The sequence below is a fragment of the Liolophura sinensis genome, chromosome 6 (genome assembly GCF_032854445.1).
Source record: "Liolophura sinensis isolate JHLJ2023 chromosome 6, CUHK_Ljap_v2, whole genome shotgun sequence".
Lineage (NCBI taxonomy): Eukaryota > Metazoa > Mollusca > Polyplacophora > Chitonida > Chitonidae > Liolophura > Liolophura sinensis.
In genome coordinates, this window is record NC_088300.1 from 31,190,792 (window position 1) to 31,211,520 (window position 20,729).

At 36.4% G+C, this 20,729-nt stretch overlaps 2 protein-coding genes across 2 annotated transcripts in view; both read right to left on the reverse strand.

Moving 5' to 3' along the window:
• Window positions 1-2,745: 2,745 nt before the first annotated feature.
• Window positions 2,746-10,603, reverse strand: LOC135466345 (retinol dehydrogenase 13-like). Its single transcript, XM_064743779.1, has 7 exons — window positions 10,400-10,603; window positions 7,971-8,111; window positions 6,757-6,948; window positions 6,184-6,342; window positions 5,339-5,458; window positions 4,456-4,666; window positions 2,746-3,472 (listed from the first exon to the last, which is right to left on the reverse strand). The coding sequence occupies exons 1-7, from the start codon at window positions 10,527-10,529 to the stop codon at window positions 3,370-3,372; spliced, it is 1,056 nt and encodes a 351-aa protein (XP_064599849.1). The 5' UTR covers window positions 10,530-10,603; the 3' UTR covers window positions 2,746-3,369.
• Window positions 10,604-12,383: 1,780 nt separating this feature from the next.
• The window catches only part of LOC135467088 (1-phosphatidylinositol 4,5-bisphosphate phosphodiesterase beta-1-like), a 77,983-nt gene continuing 69,637 nt past the window's right edge, over window positions 12,384-20,729 (reverse strand). The window contains 3 exon segments of the mRNA XM_064744849.1: window positions 12,384-19,258; window positions 19,882-19,968; window positions 20,515-20,572. Of these exon segments, the coding sequence (XP_064600919.1) occupies window positions 19,082-19,258; window positions 19,882-19,968; window positions 20,515-20,572 (322 nt within the window). The 3' untranslated portion in view covers window positions 12,384-19,081.

Here is a 20,729-nt window from a genome sequence, read left to right on the forward strand (position 1 = left end):
TCTACTCGTAATAACATATCTTTCAATAATTGAAAAGTAGTATCTGTACAGTGCAGAGCAATAACTTAAAAAGTATATGTATGATTTTGTTGATGCTACAGGATACAAAAAGCTATAGACAACAACTGAGGTGTTGTTTGGTGAGGTATTTCTGTTGATTCTGTATCACTTGTAAAAACATAGTCATCATCACATACTGAGAACTGGGAGCTTCCAGGGCAGAGTTTACAAAGGGACTTAGCTGGGAATGACACTAGAATCCCGTGGAATGTCTAGTTTATTTTTTCATTTCAGTTTATATTTGAGTTGCTTAATGATACCTGTAGTATCAACAATGTCTGTTTATAATAACAATTATGTCAGGCTATCTTATTTCCTTAAACAACATTTCATTCCCATAATAATAATAATTTATGTAATTTGATAAAGACAAATGTGCAGATCATGTATCATTTTAAACACAAAAGTTGCCCTCACTTGGTAACTATTTCATTCCAAAATTTACACTGAAGAGACAGGTATACTGTATCACATGTGTTTCCAATACAGAAGTACTCTTTTCTTATAATGTGTATGAGAAGGAGAAATGGCTGGATTCCTCATTACAGAAAAATGTCTTTCATGGAAAACTTTCAGATAAAAAATGCCACTGTAGAAATGGATAAAAAGCATACAAATAACAAAAATTTTAACCAAATTCAAAAACCTTTTTAATAACAGAATAACTGCATTTCAAAGGGATACAGAATCGACGCTGATTGGCTGATAGTGGAATTGGGGGTTTCCTGGGTTGAATCTTCTAACTTTGGTCATGCTTGATACCACATGTCTGCCATACCTAAAACTCAGCTCAGCCCACAGATAACCTTGACTTACCTTTCTCACACAGTAGCCAATCATAAACCATTCTGTATACCCTTTAATAATTAAACTAATGTACATGTGGTTGCTGAATTATGTTTCCAATAAAGCACCAGACCTGGAATAATATTTTATTCACTGAACAATAACAAAATCATCTAAACATTTTGCTCAATTTGTAGTTTTTCAAACAGAACAACATCAAACAATCTTGTGCTAGTTTTGTGCATTTATTTTTTATATTGAGCTTCAACAAGTGTTTTTATAAAAATAGTTAACTTTATGTAAGACTACATGAACATTAACTAAAAACAACATGGTAGAAAATCGCTGAAGGCTTACATCAACAGCCAAAAAAAAGAAATTCAATTGTATGGGTTGTTTTATTATTTAGCTAGATACTACCTGAGTGGTTAGAAATGATTTGAATGAATCGCACAAATCACTTCCTTTAAACCTGAAGATTAATTTCACATCTCTTATTGGATAGACCATACTTGTTAAAACTAGCACATCTATTACACTCATCTTTCACAGCTCAACTCTGCTCACACTATTTCTTTCATAATTTTTTCACCCAAGCAGAATGTCCGTACGTGGCTCTATGCTGTCCCTTAATGGCAAAGTGAGGCAAATAAGGAAGGTTCAACAATGAACATGAACATACCTAACAGCAAGTATTAAGTGTAGCTTAGAACAATCAGTAAGTTTTTGTAATGTAAGAATTAAGCACTAAGTAAGCAAAAAAAAAAAAAGGTTTCCTTCTGTAATTCGTTTTTATCTGCCTTGTTGTAGCTGCTAGAATCAGTTTGGTCTCTTCAGATATATCTGGAGTTTATCAAATGTTACATTTAGAACAATTGCTTCCATCAGAAGAAATTGTTAAAAAATTAATTTGTAAATTCAGTTTATTTAACTGCAACATTATGATCAGTACATTGGAGTAACACAGTCTGACAGGAGAAAACCAGACGGCATACACATTTATGTCATGGCACATATTCTGAAACATTTAATTTATTTCGGATCCAAAAAAAAAATAGTTTATTACGTGGAAAACTTTAAATTTTTCATGAGAGGTAACTTCATTTACAGGTGTAACGCTACCTTGATTTATTTCCCTTGATACATGTAATTTTTTTTTTTTTTTTTTTTCACAATTGGCGATGAAAGGCATCCCCCAAAAAATGCCATGATCCTCATTCGTATTTAACAAAAAGGGTTTCAAGTGTTATTTAATGTTAGTCAACTTGAAACAATGCTGAACCCCCTTTCGTAGATTTCTGTCAAGTAATTGCCATACAACTGTGTTGTTTCGCCGAGATGAGGCCGTTTGAAATGAAAGTAAGTGGATTATTTTCATAAGAAAAATTGCGAAAATCTGCTAAAAACCCCAGAAAACTATCATGGTAGATTTTGTATAAGGTTTGTATTCTTTCTTAAGTAAATAAATTTGTCGCCAAAATTCGCATTTTTTCAAATTTTATCACCATTTGAAAAACTTGTTCCAAATTTGCGACAATGGCGAGTGCCAGCGGAAGCCCTGATTATGGGAGAATTATCAGCGAGCTCCCGATATACAGACTCGGCAGTCAGCAGACAATATTTAAGTTTGGGACAAACTAAGATTTTCAAGTACTTTCCAGGAATATTTGTCTTTTTTAAGGAATTTCAAGTACTTGAAAATGAAATTGTATTTTTCAAGCACTTTAAAGGAGATTCAAGGACTGTGCACACCCTGTCTCTAATACTTATGAACACTGTACTTTACTGACAAATTCAAACCAATGACTTCTTCACTCTTCTTTTTTACCTGTCATGATGAATTTAGTAGTGAACAATACTATGCAAGCGGATTTCTGTACACATTATGGTTTACACCAAAACAAGATGATTAAATGTTGCTTGTACTGATGCAGCAGTGATATGGGACAATAAACCTCTTTGTACCACTAACAAAAGGTAGACCAATAATTCTGTCAATGGCAAGATATCCACTGATGTATACACGTCATCTTACCCTCAAAATCTTCCATCAGCTATCAAAGTATCATCTCAAATTCTACTTTGTCAATGTTCTTTCCAGTTAAATGAGATGAAGTGAAAAACAACCACATATGCAAGTAATAATTTTGCATAGAGATCAGACCTGGTTATAATATATTCTTTGTTTACTAAAATTACTAAAAAAACATTTATGGATATGCAGTGAACACAGAAACATTTGCAAACCAGCTGAAATGCGATTTCATTAAACAGGTAACAGGTAGATTTCATTGCATGTAAACAAAAATTAACATGCCAGACCCACTGTCACAAAATTTTGGAAATCATTTTTTTCATATTTTTCCTTATTTTCTAGGTAAAACACCTCACCTTATATAGAGCTTTAAACAACAGATGTCCTTTACTAAAAGGTTACAAGAAACCAGACTTATAAGTTCTGTGAAAGTGGCTTCTGTGCCATAAATTACATGTTACCATGCCTACCAGGATACACCACCCAAATTAATGAGTTTTCAGGCCCACCATTTCTTCACTCAAGTCCCAAAGACGTCGCTCAACTTCTTCAGAGTTTTCTGGAAGCACTGGATCCTTCAATGCACAGTCACTACAGAGACAATGTTTAAGGAGATACAATATTAACATGTGTGCTATACAAGTTAACCTGTACATCCTTCAACATTTACAATACAAACTGTATAAATTATAAATCCACTAATGAAAAGCAGAAAGCATAAATGCCGTTTACAGGAGGCCTTACAGAATCCTGTCCCTGTAAAGACTCACTTTCAGTATTTCCTTTGATACCATACAGCACTTTGTCCCTTTAAAGACTCAAGAAAGTTTTTTGTTTGATACTATACAGAACTTTGTCCCTTAAAAGACTCACTTGAAGTCTTTCATTTGATAGAACTCTGTAAAGATTCATTTGAAGTATTTTGAGAAACACCGAAGACAAGTATGGGATTGATGTGAGACAATTGTCAGAAAAGGGAACAAAAACCTACTAAACCTACAAGTATAGAAGTATTTGCCAAAATCATAATAAAACTGAATGACTTGAACTATTTGCATGAGCATGACACTTCGTTGAACCCTGACTTTTATGATTCACCTCAAACATTTCCCCTCTACCTGACACAAACAACAGACTCACCTGAAATACATGTATTTACAAATACCTGAAACTTGGCAGAACCCCGTCTTTTATGATTCACCTCAAACATTTCCCCTCTACCTGACACAAACAACACACTCACCTGAAATACATGTATTTACACATACCTGAAACTTGGCCGAACCCTCACTTTTATGACTAACTTTAAACAATTGCCCTGAATGAAGGAGATTCGCCTGAAATAATTACCTGAAATTTGGCTGACCCTGACTGACTCACCTCAAACAATTTGCTTGCACCTGACAGAAGGAGATTCACCTGAAAATATTTACCTGAAACCTGAATATTTACCGAACCCACACTTAAACGAATCACCTCAAACAACTGTCCTCCACCTGACAGAAGGAGACTTACCTGAACTATTTCGATGAAACTTCAAACAATTGTCCTGCAACTGACAGAGATGACCTCACCTGAAATATTTGCCTGTGACTTTTCCAGCTTCCTCCGAGACAGCAGCATATATGGAGGTCTGTGCTCCTTGTTCAGGTGTCTTAGAAACCAGCATCAGCAGTGGGTATAAGGGATAAAGTGCCCACATGTGGTAGCCTGCCTCAGACATGTGCCTGGCCAGTTCTGTGTTGACCATGCCAGGGTGAAGGGCATTCACAGTCACACCAGTTCCTGTAGCCATCCAGCAGAAAGGAAACAATGCATACACAGACATGTATAGAACTATTTGCAAGTGTAGCCTTAAGACCAGTCTTAAAGTACACAAGAAAGTGTAAATTAAAGTCACATTTAATGGTCTAACTAACCCATCTGAAGTATCTTAACTGGACGAAATAGAAACTTTCAACGCTACACAAAAAGGCACTTTTATATGCCATTTCTACAAATTATGCCCCTGATATTTTTTAGGACAGCTTCTGCCTCTTCAACTACTGTGCCTTCACTTATGGCGCTGCCAAACGCCTGACTGACAACTCATGTGTGATGTTAGAACAACGTTTGTTACATAATTAATGTTATGTTTGATTGGTGTTTTATGCTGTACTCAGGAATAGCAATACACAGTATATCACATGCAACGATGGGCAGGTTGGGAGAAAACTGTGCAGAGTCCTGGCAACAAATGGCACATCTGATGACAGAGTAATGTCTTCTCTAAGAGCAAATGTTATATTTGGTGACAATGCCTACAGAAAAATACTTCATGCATAGCTAAATATATTGGAGCCGGATCAAGTTTTTGTGAAACCTAGCCATAAGAATTGTTCCATTCTCAGAGCATAGTTATACTCATAGAGCCATATATGAACTGAACAGAGAGAAATGACCATCAGCCATTCTTACCTTCAAGTCTTCTGCTTAGCTCTCTTGTGAACAGCACATTAGCCAGCTTACTCTGAGAGTACGCAAGTCTAGGGTGATACTCTTTTTGAAAATTTATGTCATCAAAATTAATTTGTCCACCTGTAAAAAAAAAACATTCAATAGGAGCACTGGCTATATGCACTCACTCATTTGCCTTGGCTTGATTGTAACTTGGAACATTATCGCTGAAATGCTGGTCATTCTCAACAAGAGTACTAGATACATGAGATGCAAAATACCATGTCAATAACTTAGATTAAAACATGACAATACAAAATATGTAAATGTACATTAGTAGGCCGTACATCATAGCCTCAGTGGGCCGTACATCATAGCCTCAGTGGGCCCTACATCATAGTCTCAGTGGGCCCTACATCATAGCCTCAGTGGGCCCTATATCATGGCCATCAGTAGGCCCTACATCATAGCCTCAGTAGGCCCTACATCATAGCCTCAGTAGGCCCTACATCATAGCCTCAGTGGGCCCTATATCATGGCCATCAGTAGGCCCTACATCATAGCCTCAGTAGGCCGTACATCATAGCCTCAGTAGGCCCTACATCATAGCCTCAACAAGCACAATGGCAGTCAGTTTTATGGGTAAAGGAAATTGAAGTCGTGGGGTAAACCATCTACCTCTGGCAAGTCACTGACAAACTTATCCATGTGTGACTATCCCATATTAGTGAAAGTCAAATGGTATTCAACAAATGTTAAAGTGCCAATGTGCAAATGGCCTTACGTGTACATGTACGTGCTTTGTGGGCTGCTTTTTATCACCAAGAGCAGTGCAATAATGCAATAATTAAATAGGAATGACATACGTATATGGGCCCGTGATGACACATTGATGATACGGCTTGGAGCTGATTTTTTTATCTTTTCCAGCAAGAGATTTGTCAATAGGAAATGACCCAGGTGGTTAGTTGCAAACTGCATCTCATAACCTTCCACAGACTTCCAGTTCGGGCACATCATGATACCTGGAGGAGCAGGTAGTAAAAGAAACATACCAGTCAATACAGGTGACGTTCTAAGCTAATGCTTTAGGTTGACTGTATATGCTGAAGGTAGACAAATACTTGTGAAATTGATGTAGGACTCATCCCAATCTAAGGGAGGTAATTTACCACAGCTGAAGTTAATGACACAAGAAAAACCAGAGTAGCTTCCCTTGAAAACTATTCCTCTATTAAAGCACAGAGCACAAAAATGTATAAAAAAACCATTGAAAACAAGGCAGCATGCGAAAATATGATATTTTTTTTCACTCATTTTAACTGTAAAATCACCCTTGCACTATAAGTGTCTTGGACTGTATCAGTGTATCCACTGCTCAACACTGAATGAAACGAAAACATGCAAATACAAAGGAGTGTGATTATCAATGTCATTACCAGCGTTGTTGAGAAGAATATGGATGTCTTTTTCAGCTGCCAATGTCTCCCTGGCAAACTGTCTCACAGACTCCAACGAGGCCAAATCTAGCCGTCTGAAGATGATGTTGCCATTTCCTGAGGCTCGTCGAATTTTCTTGGCCGCCTCCTCCCCTCTGGTCACATCTCTACAGCCTAGGACTACCCGTGCTCCTGAACAAACATGGTGGTCGAACAGAGTTTGATTGACTTCAATGTTGATTAATAGTACACTCAAGAATTTTGTACTTGTACAATGACTATGATTTTCCATGGGTTAAAGAAATGGGACTGCCCAGCGTAACCACGGACCTTTGGGAAGTTAGTGACAAACTTTTCCATCGGTGATGTACAGATATGCACACCATTTTGGTGGACACCTATACTTTGTCAACTACTTATTCTCATCGTCTCCACACAGAGTTAGAGCTTTGGGGCAAATTCCCTATCCAAGGTCAGATTTATTTATTTATTTATTTATTTATTTGACTATACTCAAGAATATTTCAATTATACGACATTGGCCAGCATTATGGTGGGATGAATCCAGGCAGAGCTCGGTGAAAACCAAGGTCAGAGTTGTAGCACAAAAATATATGCTATTTAAATACCAGTACACCCAAGTGTAAATATAAAGTTATTATATGTACAATGCATCTCATTTACAAATGTGTTACAAAATGAAAGAATAAAAAATCATTTTGCAGTTTTGTTACCCAAACCAGTTGACAAGATCACACATGTTCAATTTATCTTTCTTTTTCCTGATGTAATATGCATTTGAAAATGTTTTTCTTTGCAATAAGTTGTAATGCAATATAAAACATGATTTCTTTGTGGGCAAAACTCTGACATAGTTCTGTGATAACTAACAAATCAGGTTCTAGTTTCAGACAGGAGATGTTGACAATTACAGATAACACCTATAGTAAATATGACCTTTGGCTCCAACCTTTGACTAAAAGTTCATGTGCACTGACCACAAGGTCAGGAGAATAGCATAAAATGAGTATGGCCAACCGCTGAAACTGAATAATTTTGGAGATCCATATTCTAGGCTGAAATGCTGTGGCAACCCAGATGTATGGCAAAACAAAGTTCCCTGCATTCAGAATGAGTAATAAAAAGTGACATTTGCCAATAAAACATTGGAAAATAACTGTGAGCGTGGAAGAGTTCCTTAAAAGTATACTTACCTCTCTTTGCCAGATCCAAAGCTGTTTCAAAGCCAATGCCAGTGTTACCTCCTGTGATAACGACTGTCTTTCCATCCAGGCGAGCTTTACTGCGAAACACACCTCCAACAAAATAGGTGCGCAACAATTTTAACCCAACAGCTGAAAAATACAGAACATAGCTTCAAAAGACAAATGTTTGGTTGACAGTTTATTTTATCAGACTGACTTATTTAAGCTGTACATAAGAGTATGTTCAGTTTATCACCTGATACCACACCAACCACCAGGCATCTCTGAAGAAAATAAGAGGAAAAAGAAAATGTTCAGCCTAGTAATTAAAAACAAAAAACTCGGACTTTTGTCTTCAAATGTACTTTTAAAGGAATACAGAACTGCCACTGTTTGGTTGTTGTGTGCAAGCCAAGCAGAGGCTAAGCTAAATTTTATCAACTGCAGATTTACCGGCAGAGCACCCAAGTGTGTCCAGGGACAGATACCTTAATATAGGATGACCCAAACACACATATGTACTACACATATACCTGTACCATCGGGACAATAAGCCTTTAATTTTTTTCTGGGACTCTAGCATAACTCTCAATATCTGTCTCTATATACAGCCTGACATACAATTGAATATCTACCCTAAATACAGCACATGGTACCCATTCATGCAAATGTGTTAGTTTTGATACACTCACCCCTACCCCCTACCCCATACCCAACTCCTTTCTTCCCGACAATCTAACATCGTTATCACGATAGGTGTGTTGGTGCATGTATTTACTCAGGAGATCTGTTACCAGCATGCTCTGTTAACCAAGCAACTGTTATGTCGCCATGTTACATGTATCATATACTATAGGAGTTCTGAATATTGGTCTATAGGTTATAATACTAGTATATATGCACATGTAGTAAAAATCTAACTAAGATTACTGGAAATCTAACGTATCATTAAGAACGAGAAATATGTACAAGTGCACATATGCACATACTTTGCTCAGGATGTGCATACGTGCAGTTGGGTGAGATATTACATCAGAAATAACAAGTGCGTGTGTGTGTGTGAGGGGGGGGGGGAGGGGGGAAGGAGTTGTCTACAGTTATATACTGGTCTGAGTACAATGCCTGCTGGTTGAGGAATATTTGTATGTGCCAAGAATATGGTGTATCCAAATATTCCTCAACCAACAGTCAACATACTCAGACTTACAATAAATACAGCAATTAATAGTGTATCCGGTGTTTACTATGTCTTTACTTCAGGGCCGGGCCTACTATACTGACCTGTGGAAAGTTAATATCTGGGACACACGGCCAACAAGCAACTTAGATCCGTCTTCACATGGCCTCAGCCCTTGACATGGGCCATGCCTCTGTCACAGGGATCACATTATATCTAAATATACCAGTAGCCTAAACTAGGTACGCTACCAGTATATATAAAGCTTACAAGGATAACTAATTAGTTTGTTAAGTAGGCTACATTCCTGCATTGGTAGGCCTATAGTTCAAAAAATAGCCCAAGGCCAGTGCCACCAGAATATTAGGGCAAATTGGTGCAGGTGGTAGAATCAAACATTTTCATATTTCATCATCATTATCAGCTGTCTTTTAATATATGATAATCTCAGCGTTCGGGGCAATTTAACAAAACGCCTTCTTAACTTTCTACATTCTGTTATATTCCAACTGCAGTTTCAAACTTCATGTTATTTTCAAGGGATATGAATATGAATGTCCACAGAGGTCTTTATATAGGATATGTGTTGTATATGTACAAATATTATGTCACAGATTATCCACAGGGTCATCCGTTCAATGCTAATAAAGATGCATCGTCACTTGTCGCCCTGAAGATAAACACTTAGATACTGATTTTTCAATTGATTGCTGCTTAACAGCATTATACATGTACGACCTTGTTCCCAGCAACAATTTATCCATGTATTATGCCATGTAACCAAACCACTGCCTGTTTTGACATGTACGTAACATGTTCCTTAGTTACTGGTAACACATATCCTATATAAAGACCTCGATGGGCATTCATATTCACATTCCTTGAAAATAACATGAAGTTTGAAACTGCAGTTGGAATATAACAGAATGTAGAAAGTTAAAAAGGCGTTTTATTACTTTTTTTCCTCTGTAAATTCTCCTCACCAGTGGATCTTTCTCTATTTCTTCAAATAGGCCTACACACTTGAGTACGGCGTAAAACACCAATCAAAAAAAAAAAAAAAAAAAAAAAACAAACACACACACACACACACACATATATATATATATATATATCAAAATCAAATAGGAACACTAGTTCTTGCACACTTATTGATTATCAATTTAGATATGCAGCTTTAAAGTTGCGTATCATCATCATCTGTCATACTGTCTGTAACAACCTTGATCCCAAGTACACGACGTACTACCAGAGCACTCACCAGTCGAAAGGAGGCCGGAGAGCAGGATGTAATGATTTTCACAAAATGATTTCAGATTATCAAATGAGAAATCTGAAATCAATTCTGTCAAATCTGAGTAGAATGGCATGTTGATTTCTTGCTGCACCATGCAATGACACAACAAGTTAACAGCTCAACCCTCCTTAAAACTATACTGTCCCACTTTGTAACTTGGCTTTTATGTTTACCTTGGGCAGTGTGATAGTATGTTACTCGCCTCACAACACAGAAGAGTTCCCTCTGGGATGAACCTTAATCCCAGGGACCCGCTCCGACCGTCAAGTCATTTTCGCAAAGCGTATAATATTACCGATGGGAGAAAGACGCATTTATATCTTGGACACCACATTCTCTTTGATAAAAAATCCCAAAGACAAACAAAACTAAACAAAATCAAAACCAAAAAACGCTTATATTTGTAACGAAATAGTCGTTCCCAGGTATCACAAATAATGTACAACTGAATTGCAACATTTGGCATCTTTGTGTCTTTTTATTTGCAACACTAGAATAATAGAATACACCAGAATACAATCTATAGGTACTGTGTCCTGAAGTTTTGCAACGTTGTTGTTAACGTTTACCAATTAAGTATACCAAAGAGTTGACTTTTATTTTTCTTTTCATTCAAATTAAATGCATTGCTAGAGTTATTTGCATTGAGAGGGCCAGGGTGCAGGCAGTTGCTTAGTTGACTCAAATCCAGTTCTTGCTAAACTTCAGCTGCAGCTAAACTTGAATTCAGTGGTTTTTCAGTGGTTAATGCCAGGCCCTTGCCATTTCTTCCTGACTGACGTTGTACTTGTGAAAAATACTTGAACATCAATCAAACAAACAAATTTATGCCTGTGGACAAAAGAATACAATAAACTTTGGTTTACTTCATTTTTTTGTATAGTTTCTTTTAGAGTGCTCATCATCTCAGTATCTCAGTTTGTTTCATGCATGGAGAAAGCCTGAATAACTGATTGATATATTTATTTATTTATTTATTTGACTGGTGTTTTAGCTGTACTCTAATATTTCACTTATACGACGACGGCCAGCATTATGGGGGAAGGAAACCAGGCAGAGCCCGGGGAAAACCCACAACCATCCACAGGTTGTTGACAGACGTTCTCACCTACAGACGGAAAGGAAGCCAGCATGAGCCACAGCCGTGGTTTAGATGAAATGTCACCAAAAATGTATTTTTAAAGTTTTGTGAAATAAGGCCTTGAACTTGTGTCCTGAGCTGGATTTGAACACACCACCTTAAAGGTTTTTTGATACTGTAAACATATTTTTAAGGGTTAACAATGCTGCCTTGCTGTAGGCCATCTCGCACATTATTTAATACTGAACAGAAAATATAAATGCATCAAAAACACCACAGAAGACTTTTTTTCACAAGGTTAACTTTATTCTGTAAGGTTTCACATTAAAATAATGTATAGGATTTTGTTTCAAAAGTGTAAATTGATAATATTCCTCCACATGGCATGGGTAAAACGTCACGTCTGGTGAACGGAGAAGACAAACATGGAGATAAAGACAGAGGGTCAAGAGGGAGGGGTAAGGGAGTAAAGAGTAGTAAGCATAACATTAAGAGCCAAGTAGGTAAAGAATTTCAATTCCTAAGTCTCAAGTACCGATAAGTAATGTGAGGTCTTTAGTACTGCATGTGGTACTAAGGATGCATAACATTACCATCTTGCTGAGCGGTCTTGCATGCATAAGGAGGAAAATGGTATTAAATGTCAAAATATCTAGATCTATATACTGTATAAAGATAGACTGAATATTGCACAATAGTTCATAGCAAATAGAACCTACAATTAACAAATATGGTATGCAACAAGAAATTCTCCTTAACTGTCCACCTAAACAGATATGATCATATACATGCACAACTTCAGCAAAAGGTATCAGTGACTAAACAATGCTACTTTTGGGTAATCTTAGATTTACATGGCTGAAAAGACCCATGTATATCGCCACACTGCAACTGGAGTCACAAAGACATATAAACTTTGTCACATCTGAATTAATCATACTTATTCTGCTGACTGGATGTAAATGTAAAAATGTTCAAAACACCACGGACGCTGCCACGGCTTTCTGGCAGCTCTCATTATGCTTCATAAACAGCTTTTCTCCTCCATAGACACAACAACATTGTGCTTGTTGAAGTCAGTCAGGTATGAATGAAAAAAACTTTTGTACAAAGCTTTAAAAAAGTGGAATCCATTTAAAACTGCAGTAATAAGATTCCACTTTTATGTTAAATTGTGTTAACGTTGTTTTAATCATTCATGCAGCTACTCAGTGCCTCAAAGTGTCTTATGTATTGGGTTTAACCCTTGCCACCCTTCACCAAAATGTTGTTGAAAATTAATAGACAATATTCAAGTATATCTACATTTTTTTTTTCTGTAATCTTCACAATGCACTGTCAGCCAATTAAGGAAAATTCAGTATACTGACCTGGGTCCTGTTTCACAAAGCGGCATTTGTTGTATGATATTTTGTACATCACTTTTACTGTACCATTGTCCTATATGTGCGATTACTGTACATGTGCGACATCTTGTGAAACTGGGCACTGACCCTTAATTTGATACACATGTACAATGAAGCATAATCTCTCTTGAACACGGCTCGTTAGCTTCAATAGAACTTCCACAAATGAAGAACAAGGTTTGTCATTTATCATCAGTAAATTACGTCACTTTAGTATGGAGCAATATGCCAGCTCTTAAAACAATTAAAACCTAATGTCTCGACACGTTTCAACTTGCTTCCTGAAAAGAGTATCAGTCTTACGCTTTTACCATCCTAGGTATATTAGCAGAAACAAAGAAGAGAGTAGTCTGCCTCATGCAAATTGAGACAAATCCATTGATCCATTCGCTTTTTGAACAATTTGCTTTTGAAATCACATCCAATAGTCTACAATGGTTTTGCAAGTACCAAGTATGACAGTTTATCTAGAGTACTAAAAGAAACAGTGACATGTAATGTGTATATAATACATTAGGGAATGTGAGGTTGGCTTAAACATCACGCAGTTAATTGCAGGAATTTGCAGAACTGTGGCGTTACTTAGCTAAGGTATACACAGATCAGAAACAGAGCATTCACTAGACACATGTACAAATGGTTGTCAACTCCAAGGAGAAAAAGTTATTGTTCTCAATACACACAAGAATTCATATCTCTGTTTTTTGTTTTGTTTTGTTTTTTGTTGATTTTTTACATTTTCACACCATATTATGTACATATGATAACAGGTTAATTATTAACAATTTTAAATCAAATTCTATACATCTATGAATCCTAGGTAGACTTTTTTAAAATCCACAGCTATAGTATGTTATTGAAATTGACATTTTTTCCTGATACATCACTGAAACATTTAATAAAGAAGATGTGCTCTAAATTGTTCCATAATTTATTTTCACTTATACTTTTTATTCTGGCATTTCAGACTAAATACACAATCAATGTTGATTTCTTTTTTTTTTAACATCTAAAATAATCAGCATACAGTATATCAAGAAGTGGGATCTTAATTATGAGATCTGGTTCCAAATATATATATATACAGCTGAAATAATCCTGATTAGCCTTTACTGAATTACCAGATTGTCTCCCTTCCCAATGGAAGTACATATATGTTCACACACTGAATGTTAATTACACTGTAATAAGTATATCACCTAATATTAACAAAAAAATAAAAATAACATACTTCCCAAAGGTAAATAATCTTTTTATGCAATAATCCTACTGAGACTGGCCCATACATTTACTGAGGCTGGCCCATATAGTCTGCATTTCAATTGCCATGATAATATTTGGCAAACAATACGTATTGCTAGCTAAAAGTTATACCGTGAGCATATCATACTCAAAAACCAATGTATGGTTTTGCAATATCTTCTTAAAGCACTCAACAAAGCTCTGATCATCTGTAAAATTACAATTCCTTACCAAGTCTTAATTCAAGTAATTAAAGTATTAATTTACGTACTCATTCATTTATTAGATTGTTGCTTAACACCACAATCAAGGAAAAGCAAATGATTAATCTGCTGTGTTATTCTTTCTCAATTACATTTCATAGAAATAAAAGTGTAAATTCAAAATGGTTTTAAAGTGTCTTGTACTATCTATGAGACCACGTACATGTATCTAAATACTGTGTTGCCAAAAGCACAGTTGTGCCAGTTCATAACAGGTTAGTAGCGCAGTTGATTTAACAACAAATTTAACTGCACAAATTTTAACATGACAGTTTACTTATTTAATTATAAATTAACAAGTGTTCAATATTTACATACAAAAATTGAGCACAGAGACAGGAAAGGATATCTAGATGAGGAGAATTACTATCTGTCGCATAATCTAGCTAACTTGTAACACTGGCTTGGGCTAAACTGAGATGCTTTATGAACCCTTGAGAGAACAGGGAGGCGAGCCACAAACTGACTGGCGTTATTCATAAGGTGGGAGACTTTCTCTGGTTATTGCTGACATCAGGTGCTTGTTCATACAGGATTTACTGACAATTCTCTGATGTTACTTGCACTTGTGGCCACAGTGGATCTATAACAAAACGATTTCATGGTCCAATGCACACAGTGAAATTTGCACACAGTAAAATCAAGGAGAAACCACGACGTTTTTTTCGTCCCAGATGCAAGATAGCTGCGAGATGCTATCTACAGTCAGTGGACATAAATATTCGTCACTTCCATAACATAGCGGCATTGTGCTTCACCAAGTGGATGTGTTTATGTTCAGCTCTATTTACAAGCATAGAAATATGTCAAACCTGTTATATGAAATAGACTATAAGTTGTCATAAATACATTCACGACATCATATTGTTGTCCGCTCTTACGGTTTGTTTGTAGACACTGTTTGACAAGATGGATCAGAAAGACAAACACCTGAGTAGGGGGAAGATAGAAAAATGATTGTAAAAGCATCATTTAATACTCCATACAAATCAGAGTTGGCACGTATGTTTGGGATTCCCAGGACGACAATTACCAGTATTTTAAGTAAACTTTGAACAGAGTGTAATGTTGAAAGCAAGTCCCGAAGAAGGAGGGGAAAAATGTTCACAGGAACTGATCACACATCTCCTATTAAGCTTGTGATATGTAATAGAAGATCACGTTTGACAAATGCCACCAACAAGCTAATGAGGGGAAGGATTGTCAATTTTTATCAGAAAAATCTTTCAAGATAATTACACAAAGCAGGGTACAAACAACAAGTTGCAAAGAAGAAAATGGCGGTTAACAAGGTGAACAAGAAAAAGTGTGTAAAATAGTGTAAGGAAAGAGGAAATGGACCAATGATCAAGAGTGGGAAAATGTGATATTTTCTGATGAAAGTCAAGTTGTGATAAGGATGGACAATCACGTTTATGTATGCAGTTAACATAAAGAAGGCAACAGTCCCCATCTTGTCTGCCCGCCATCTCAGAGGAAGGTAACTTTTATGGTCTGGGGCTGTGTCTGTTATAATTGTGTTGGAACATTAGTGGTGGGAGATGTTAACATAAATGGTCAGAAATATATTGATATAATTGAAAATAATTTATGTTCTGTTATAGCCCACAATTTTCCTAATGATGATTACGTTTTCATGGAAGAAAACACGCCTGCACATAGAGCTTGCGTAGTGCGTGAATTTAAGAAAGAAAATGAAATAACAACTACTGAATAGCCAGCACAATCCCACGATCTAAACATCAACAAAAAAAATTGATTTAGACTGAACCGAGACCTTCAAGCAGTGGTTACCGACATCGTCAATCGAGACCAGCTGTTCGATGAAATCCACCACCTGTGGCAAACATGCCTCTTGAGTACATCAGAAATTTATTTTGAAGTATCACAGGTCGAATTCAGGAAGTGAAACATATGGAAGGCAGCCTCACTAAATACTGAGGTAAGACACATTTTCTTTTACCTTGAAACTACAACTGAAGTTACTGATGAAAATGTCATGCAGCGTGATGCCATGTTGGAAGTGACGAATACTCGAGTCCATTCACTGAACACCAGGACAACCTGTAATTACCTTGATTAAAAATATCCATACAGCCTGGGGAATAGCGTGTAATCAGTTTATCATATGGTTTGCCAAACTTATACACAAGTATATATACCAACATTGTACGAGTAAATGTACAGCGAGAATGTACAGATACGGTAGACCGAATACAACATGCTAAAAAAGGTCACTGCAAACATTTTTACTGGATAATGAACATGTTATTAGTCATTATAACTGTGCCGTTATTTAAATGTACTAAATGACATTAGAAGATAATGCTTTATTTCATTTAAAATCACGGTTAAGATGCCCTAAAAACATGATTATGATAAGATTGGTTCTAGACAATTGTGCAGGTAGGCGACCAAACCAAGGTTCACACATACAAAGCACAAGTATGTGCACACCTCTGTGTAAAGAATTCCGTGAAACAGTCTCAGACTTAAGCATATCTATTGATTACTATCTATTGATCACTAAGTATATCTATTGATCACTATGCATGGCACAACATGTGTCTTCCAATCTTATTACTACGTGCATAATGGTGGAGCCAAATCCCACACACTGAACAGCAATCAAAACTTTTACTGTAGTCATATTTGAAATTTTGAGCTTGGTCTAAATGATCTTCCCCATGCATGGTTTAAGCACAGTGTGTGGGAGACTTACTGTGTGTAAAAGTGTGTTTATTTATTTCTTTGACTGTTGTTCAATACCATATTCAAAACATTTTCGCTTCATTTTATACAATGGCCATAAGTCTGATGGGTGGAGGAAACCAGAGGAGGTATAGGGTGTACTGTGTAGATGTTGTATGAATGATGTGGGGGGAGGGGCAGTATCCACGAGAACTGGCTGGGTGCACACTTGAATGCATTGGTCAATGGCATAGGCACTAAAATGTGTGAGTATATAAATGTACAACACAACATCAACAGTCACAGTCTGTTCGTCAGAGAGGTACCACGCACTCTGATGATACCATACATATATAATTACCAAGCAGGTAATAACAAGTGTCAAAACAATTTCCACAACATTGATCAATAAATGTATAATATATATATCAACAAAAACAATTCCTGTAACAAGTCTTATTTCAACAATGGCAATTTACAGAAAGTCACTAGATCTATTCCACGCTTACAGTATTGTCACAGATAAATATCATTAAATTGCATACCTGATAAAAAGTTGTCAACCTATTTCTTGTTGTAATTATGGAACTTTTCAAACATTGCCATGATAAAATCAAGGTAATTTTTTATTATTAGCAATAATTGCATATTACACAAACAAATCAGCAAAATTATTGATGCCACAGGGATACAAATCCCATTAAAAATTGTCTGAACAAATTCACACAAATGTGGGTACTGTAGCTTTATTTGGATGTTGTAAATGTCTCAGATCTATTATTTAGATCCAATCCCAAAACTGTTCTTATCTCATTATAACTAAACAAAACCATACATGTCAATCCAAGTCCTTATTAACACTTAAAAAAAAAGGTCATTTAACCTTTATTCCTGGAGTCATAATCTTTTCTGGTCCAAATTTTGTATGCAACCCACATGGCTTCTATGCAATTTGTCACATTACACAGTGGCATCATGTGAACTTCTTGTGCCTTGATCTTTACGGATCCATTTGATTTCTCCGGTACGTATATGTGACACCTTTGTGCAACAAGCCAAATGTCCGATCCGTAAGTTGTGTGCAATATATCTAGTTTACACCTAACCACAAATAAATTTACTTGTATCTATATCAAGAAATTATCTATGTTGAACATACGTACAAGTACACATCTATCTATCTTAACCCTAAGCACAGATTCACTTCACATTTTCAACTTGTTATCCCATGTAAATTTTAAGATCCCAGAAGACTGGGAATCCCACAAATCCAGGGTTTCCTAAGAACATACAACTACATCCAACCCTGCAAATCCTCTGATTATGGATATAAATGGATTAGAACAGACTACTCCAAACACTGCAAGAAAAATCCACCTGATTCATTGATTACGTGTACACTGAGCTGTACACTACTTAATACACTCATTTACTGCACTAATGTGAGAAGTACCTGTTCTCACATAACTGCATCCACAGTAAATAGGCAGGTTGTCCTTACAGGTATTTGTAAAATTAACGTCAATATCTCATAGCGTTAACAACTCATTCCAGAGAAATGAAAGGGAATATACATCGGAACTTCAGACAAGGGAGGTAACTCCTACTAGAGCTTCTCATAAAGGTAAATTCAAGCCTCATCATCAAGAGAGACACATGACTGTCTTGACAACGTTCATCTCAGCCAAGAATAGAAGACAAACCTGACATTTACAAGACATAATATCACAAATAGGAGACAAGGGTTCCCAGTTTAAGCAGAACTCTGCCAAAAGTCTGTGGGTAAATGCATGATAAACCTTGCTAGTTCAATTTGCTGCTTGAAATTCCACCAGCAGGTTGTGTGAGCACAGTGACATTATATAGGTATTAGAGTGCCAGACTATTCACATGAAGTTCAAAGTTTGCACTATCCTCTTCAACTTTATGTCATGGTTTTGCTTTTCTCTTTCACATTTCTCAGCTAAAGGCCTGTGATTTCTTCGTGTCCATTCACTCCGTTGCCAGGGTTACCTGCGCCGTTGCCAACAGCGTCGGCATGGTTACCAGAACTTCCTGCACCACCCTTCAATTTGTTCTTCATTTCTTCCTGTAGATTTTTACATTTTGTCTCATACTCCTCTGTCAGCTTAGTTGGCACCTGATACAAGAAAAAGGAAAAACACACTTTCATAGTGTATATCTGTCCAGGGTGATTTGATTTGACTGACTGATTGGTGTTTTACACCTTCGTCAAGAATATTTCACTTATACAAAGACGGCCAGCGTTATGGTGAGATTTATTTATTTAATTTATTTCACTGGTGTTCTACACCGTACTCAAGAATATTTCACTTATTCGATGGTGGCCAGCATTATAGTGGAAGTTTATCGGGCAGAGTTTGGGGGAAACATATGACCATCCGCAAGTTGCTGTCAGACCTTCCCACACATGGCCAGAGAGGAAGCCAATATGAGTTAGGCTTGGACTCACAGCAACTGTATTGATGAGAAGCTCATCAGTCATCAAAAAATATTGTAGTGAAATCAACAAACCTGATGAGTATAATAAACTGTATGCTAATTTGTTTTAAAAGAACCTCTGTAACACGTGTCAGTAGTACTTGTCATAAGATAGAAATTTAGTATGCTAATTGTTTCAATAACATGATAAATAGTTTTTCAGTTTACGCTTATATATAATATGTATGAAACAGTGACTGTTTCATCAGTCATGTCTGCCAATAATCTGTCTGTGCAATAGATTATATTATTACCACTTACTCTTTGCCGTTCTGCTTCATATTCATCCCAAATGTCTTTGAAATTTTTCTCCAAGTCTTCAGTTCTTTTCTCCAAGATATCCTTCATCTATAACCCAGGAAAAGCAAACAAATGTATTCACAGGAGCAAGATGTAGTAGTAAAAAATTGTAATATTGTGAAAAAAAACACATTACTATATTTATGTATTTATTTATTTATTCATTTATTTATTTGATTGGTGTTTTACACTGTACTAAAGAATATTTCACTTATATGACGGTGGCCAACATTATGGTGAGAGGAAACCGGGCAGAGCCCACAACCATAGGTAGGTCGCTGGCACAGTACTATGAAACAAGGGCGCAAAAATTTGAGCATAAACATGAACTGCATACTAAATGAACATTATTCATAAAATAATATGAAAGTGATTTACTGGTGCAACAGAAGTTTTCCCTGTTCCACCCACAACACACATGCAGCATGAGTGACTTCTCAACTCTCACCTATGTTCACCACTTATCAAAAACTTCAAAATAACAGTAGTAAATAAACAAATTATTTACTGAAAGTTAGTCATATGTATTTAACAATTACTCAATCGATATCACATGTTTTTCGATTCTTGTCATCCCAAATTCCTACAACCTACCTTCTGTATTTCCTGCACAGCCAAAGTAATATGCTTTTGTTGGGCCTCGCGCTTTATCCTGAAACATAACATTAACGATATACAGATATGACACTGTGGGTGTATCAGAATGAGTACCTGTTAGATGTCATGAGAAGTAAACATAACATCAACAATACACAGATATGACACTGTGAATGTATCAGAATGAGTACCTGTTAGATGTCATGAGAAGT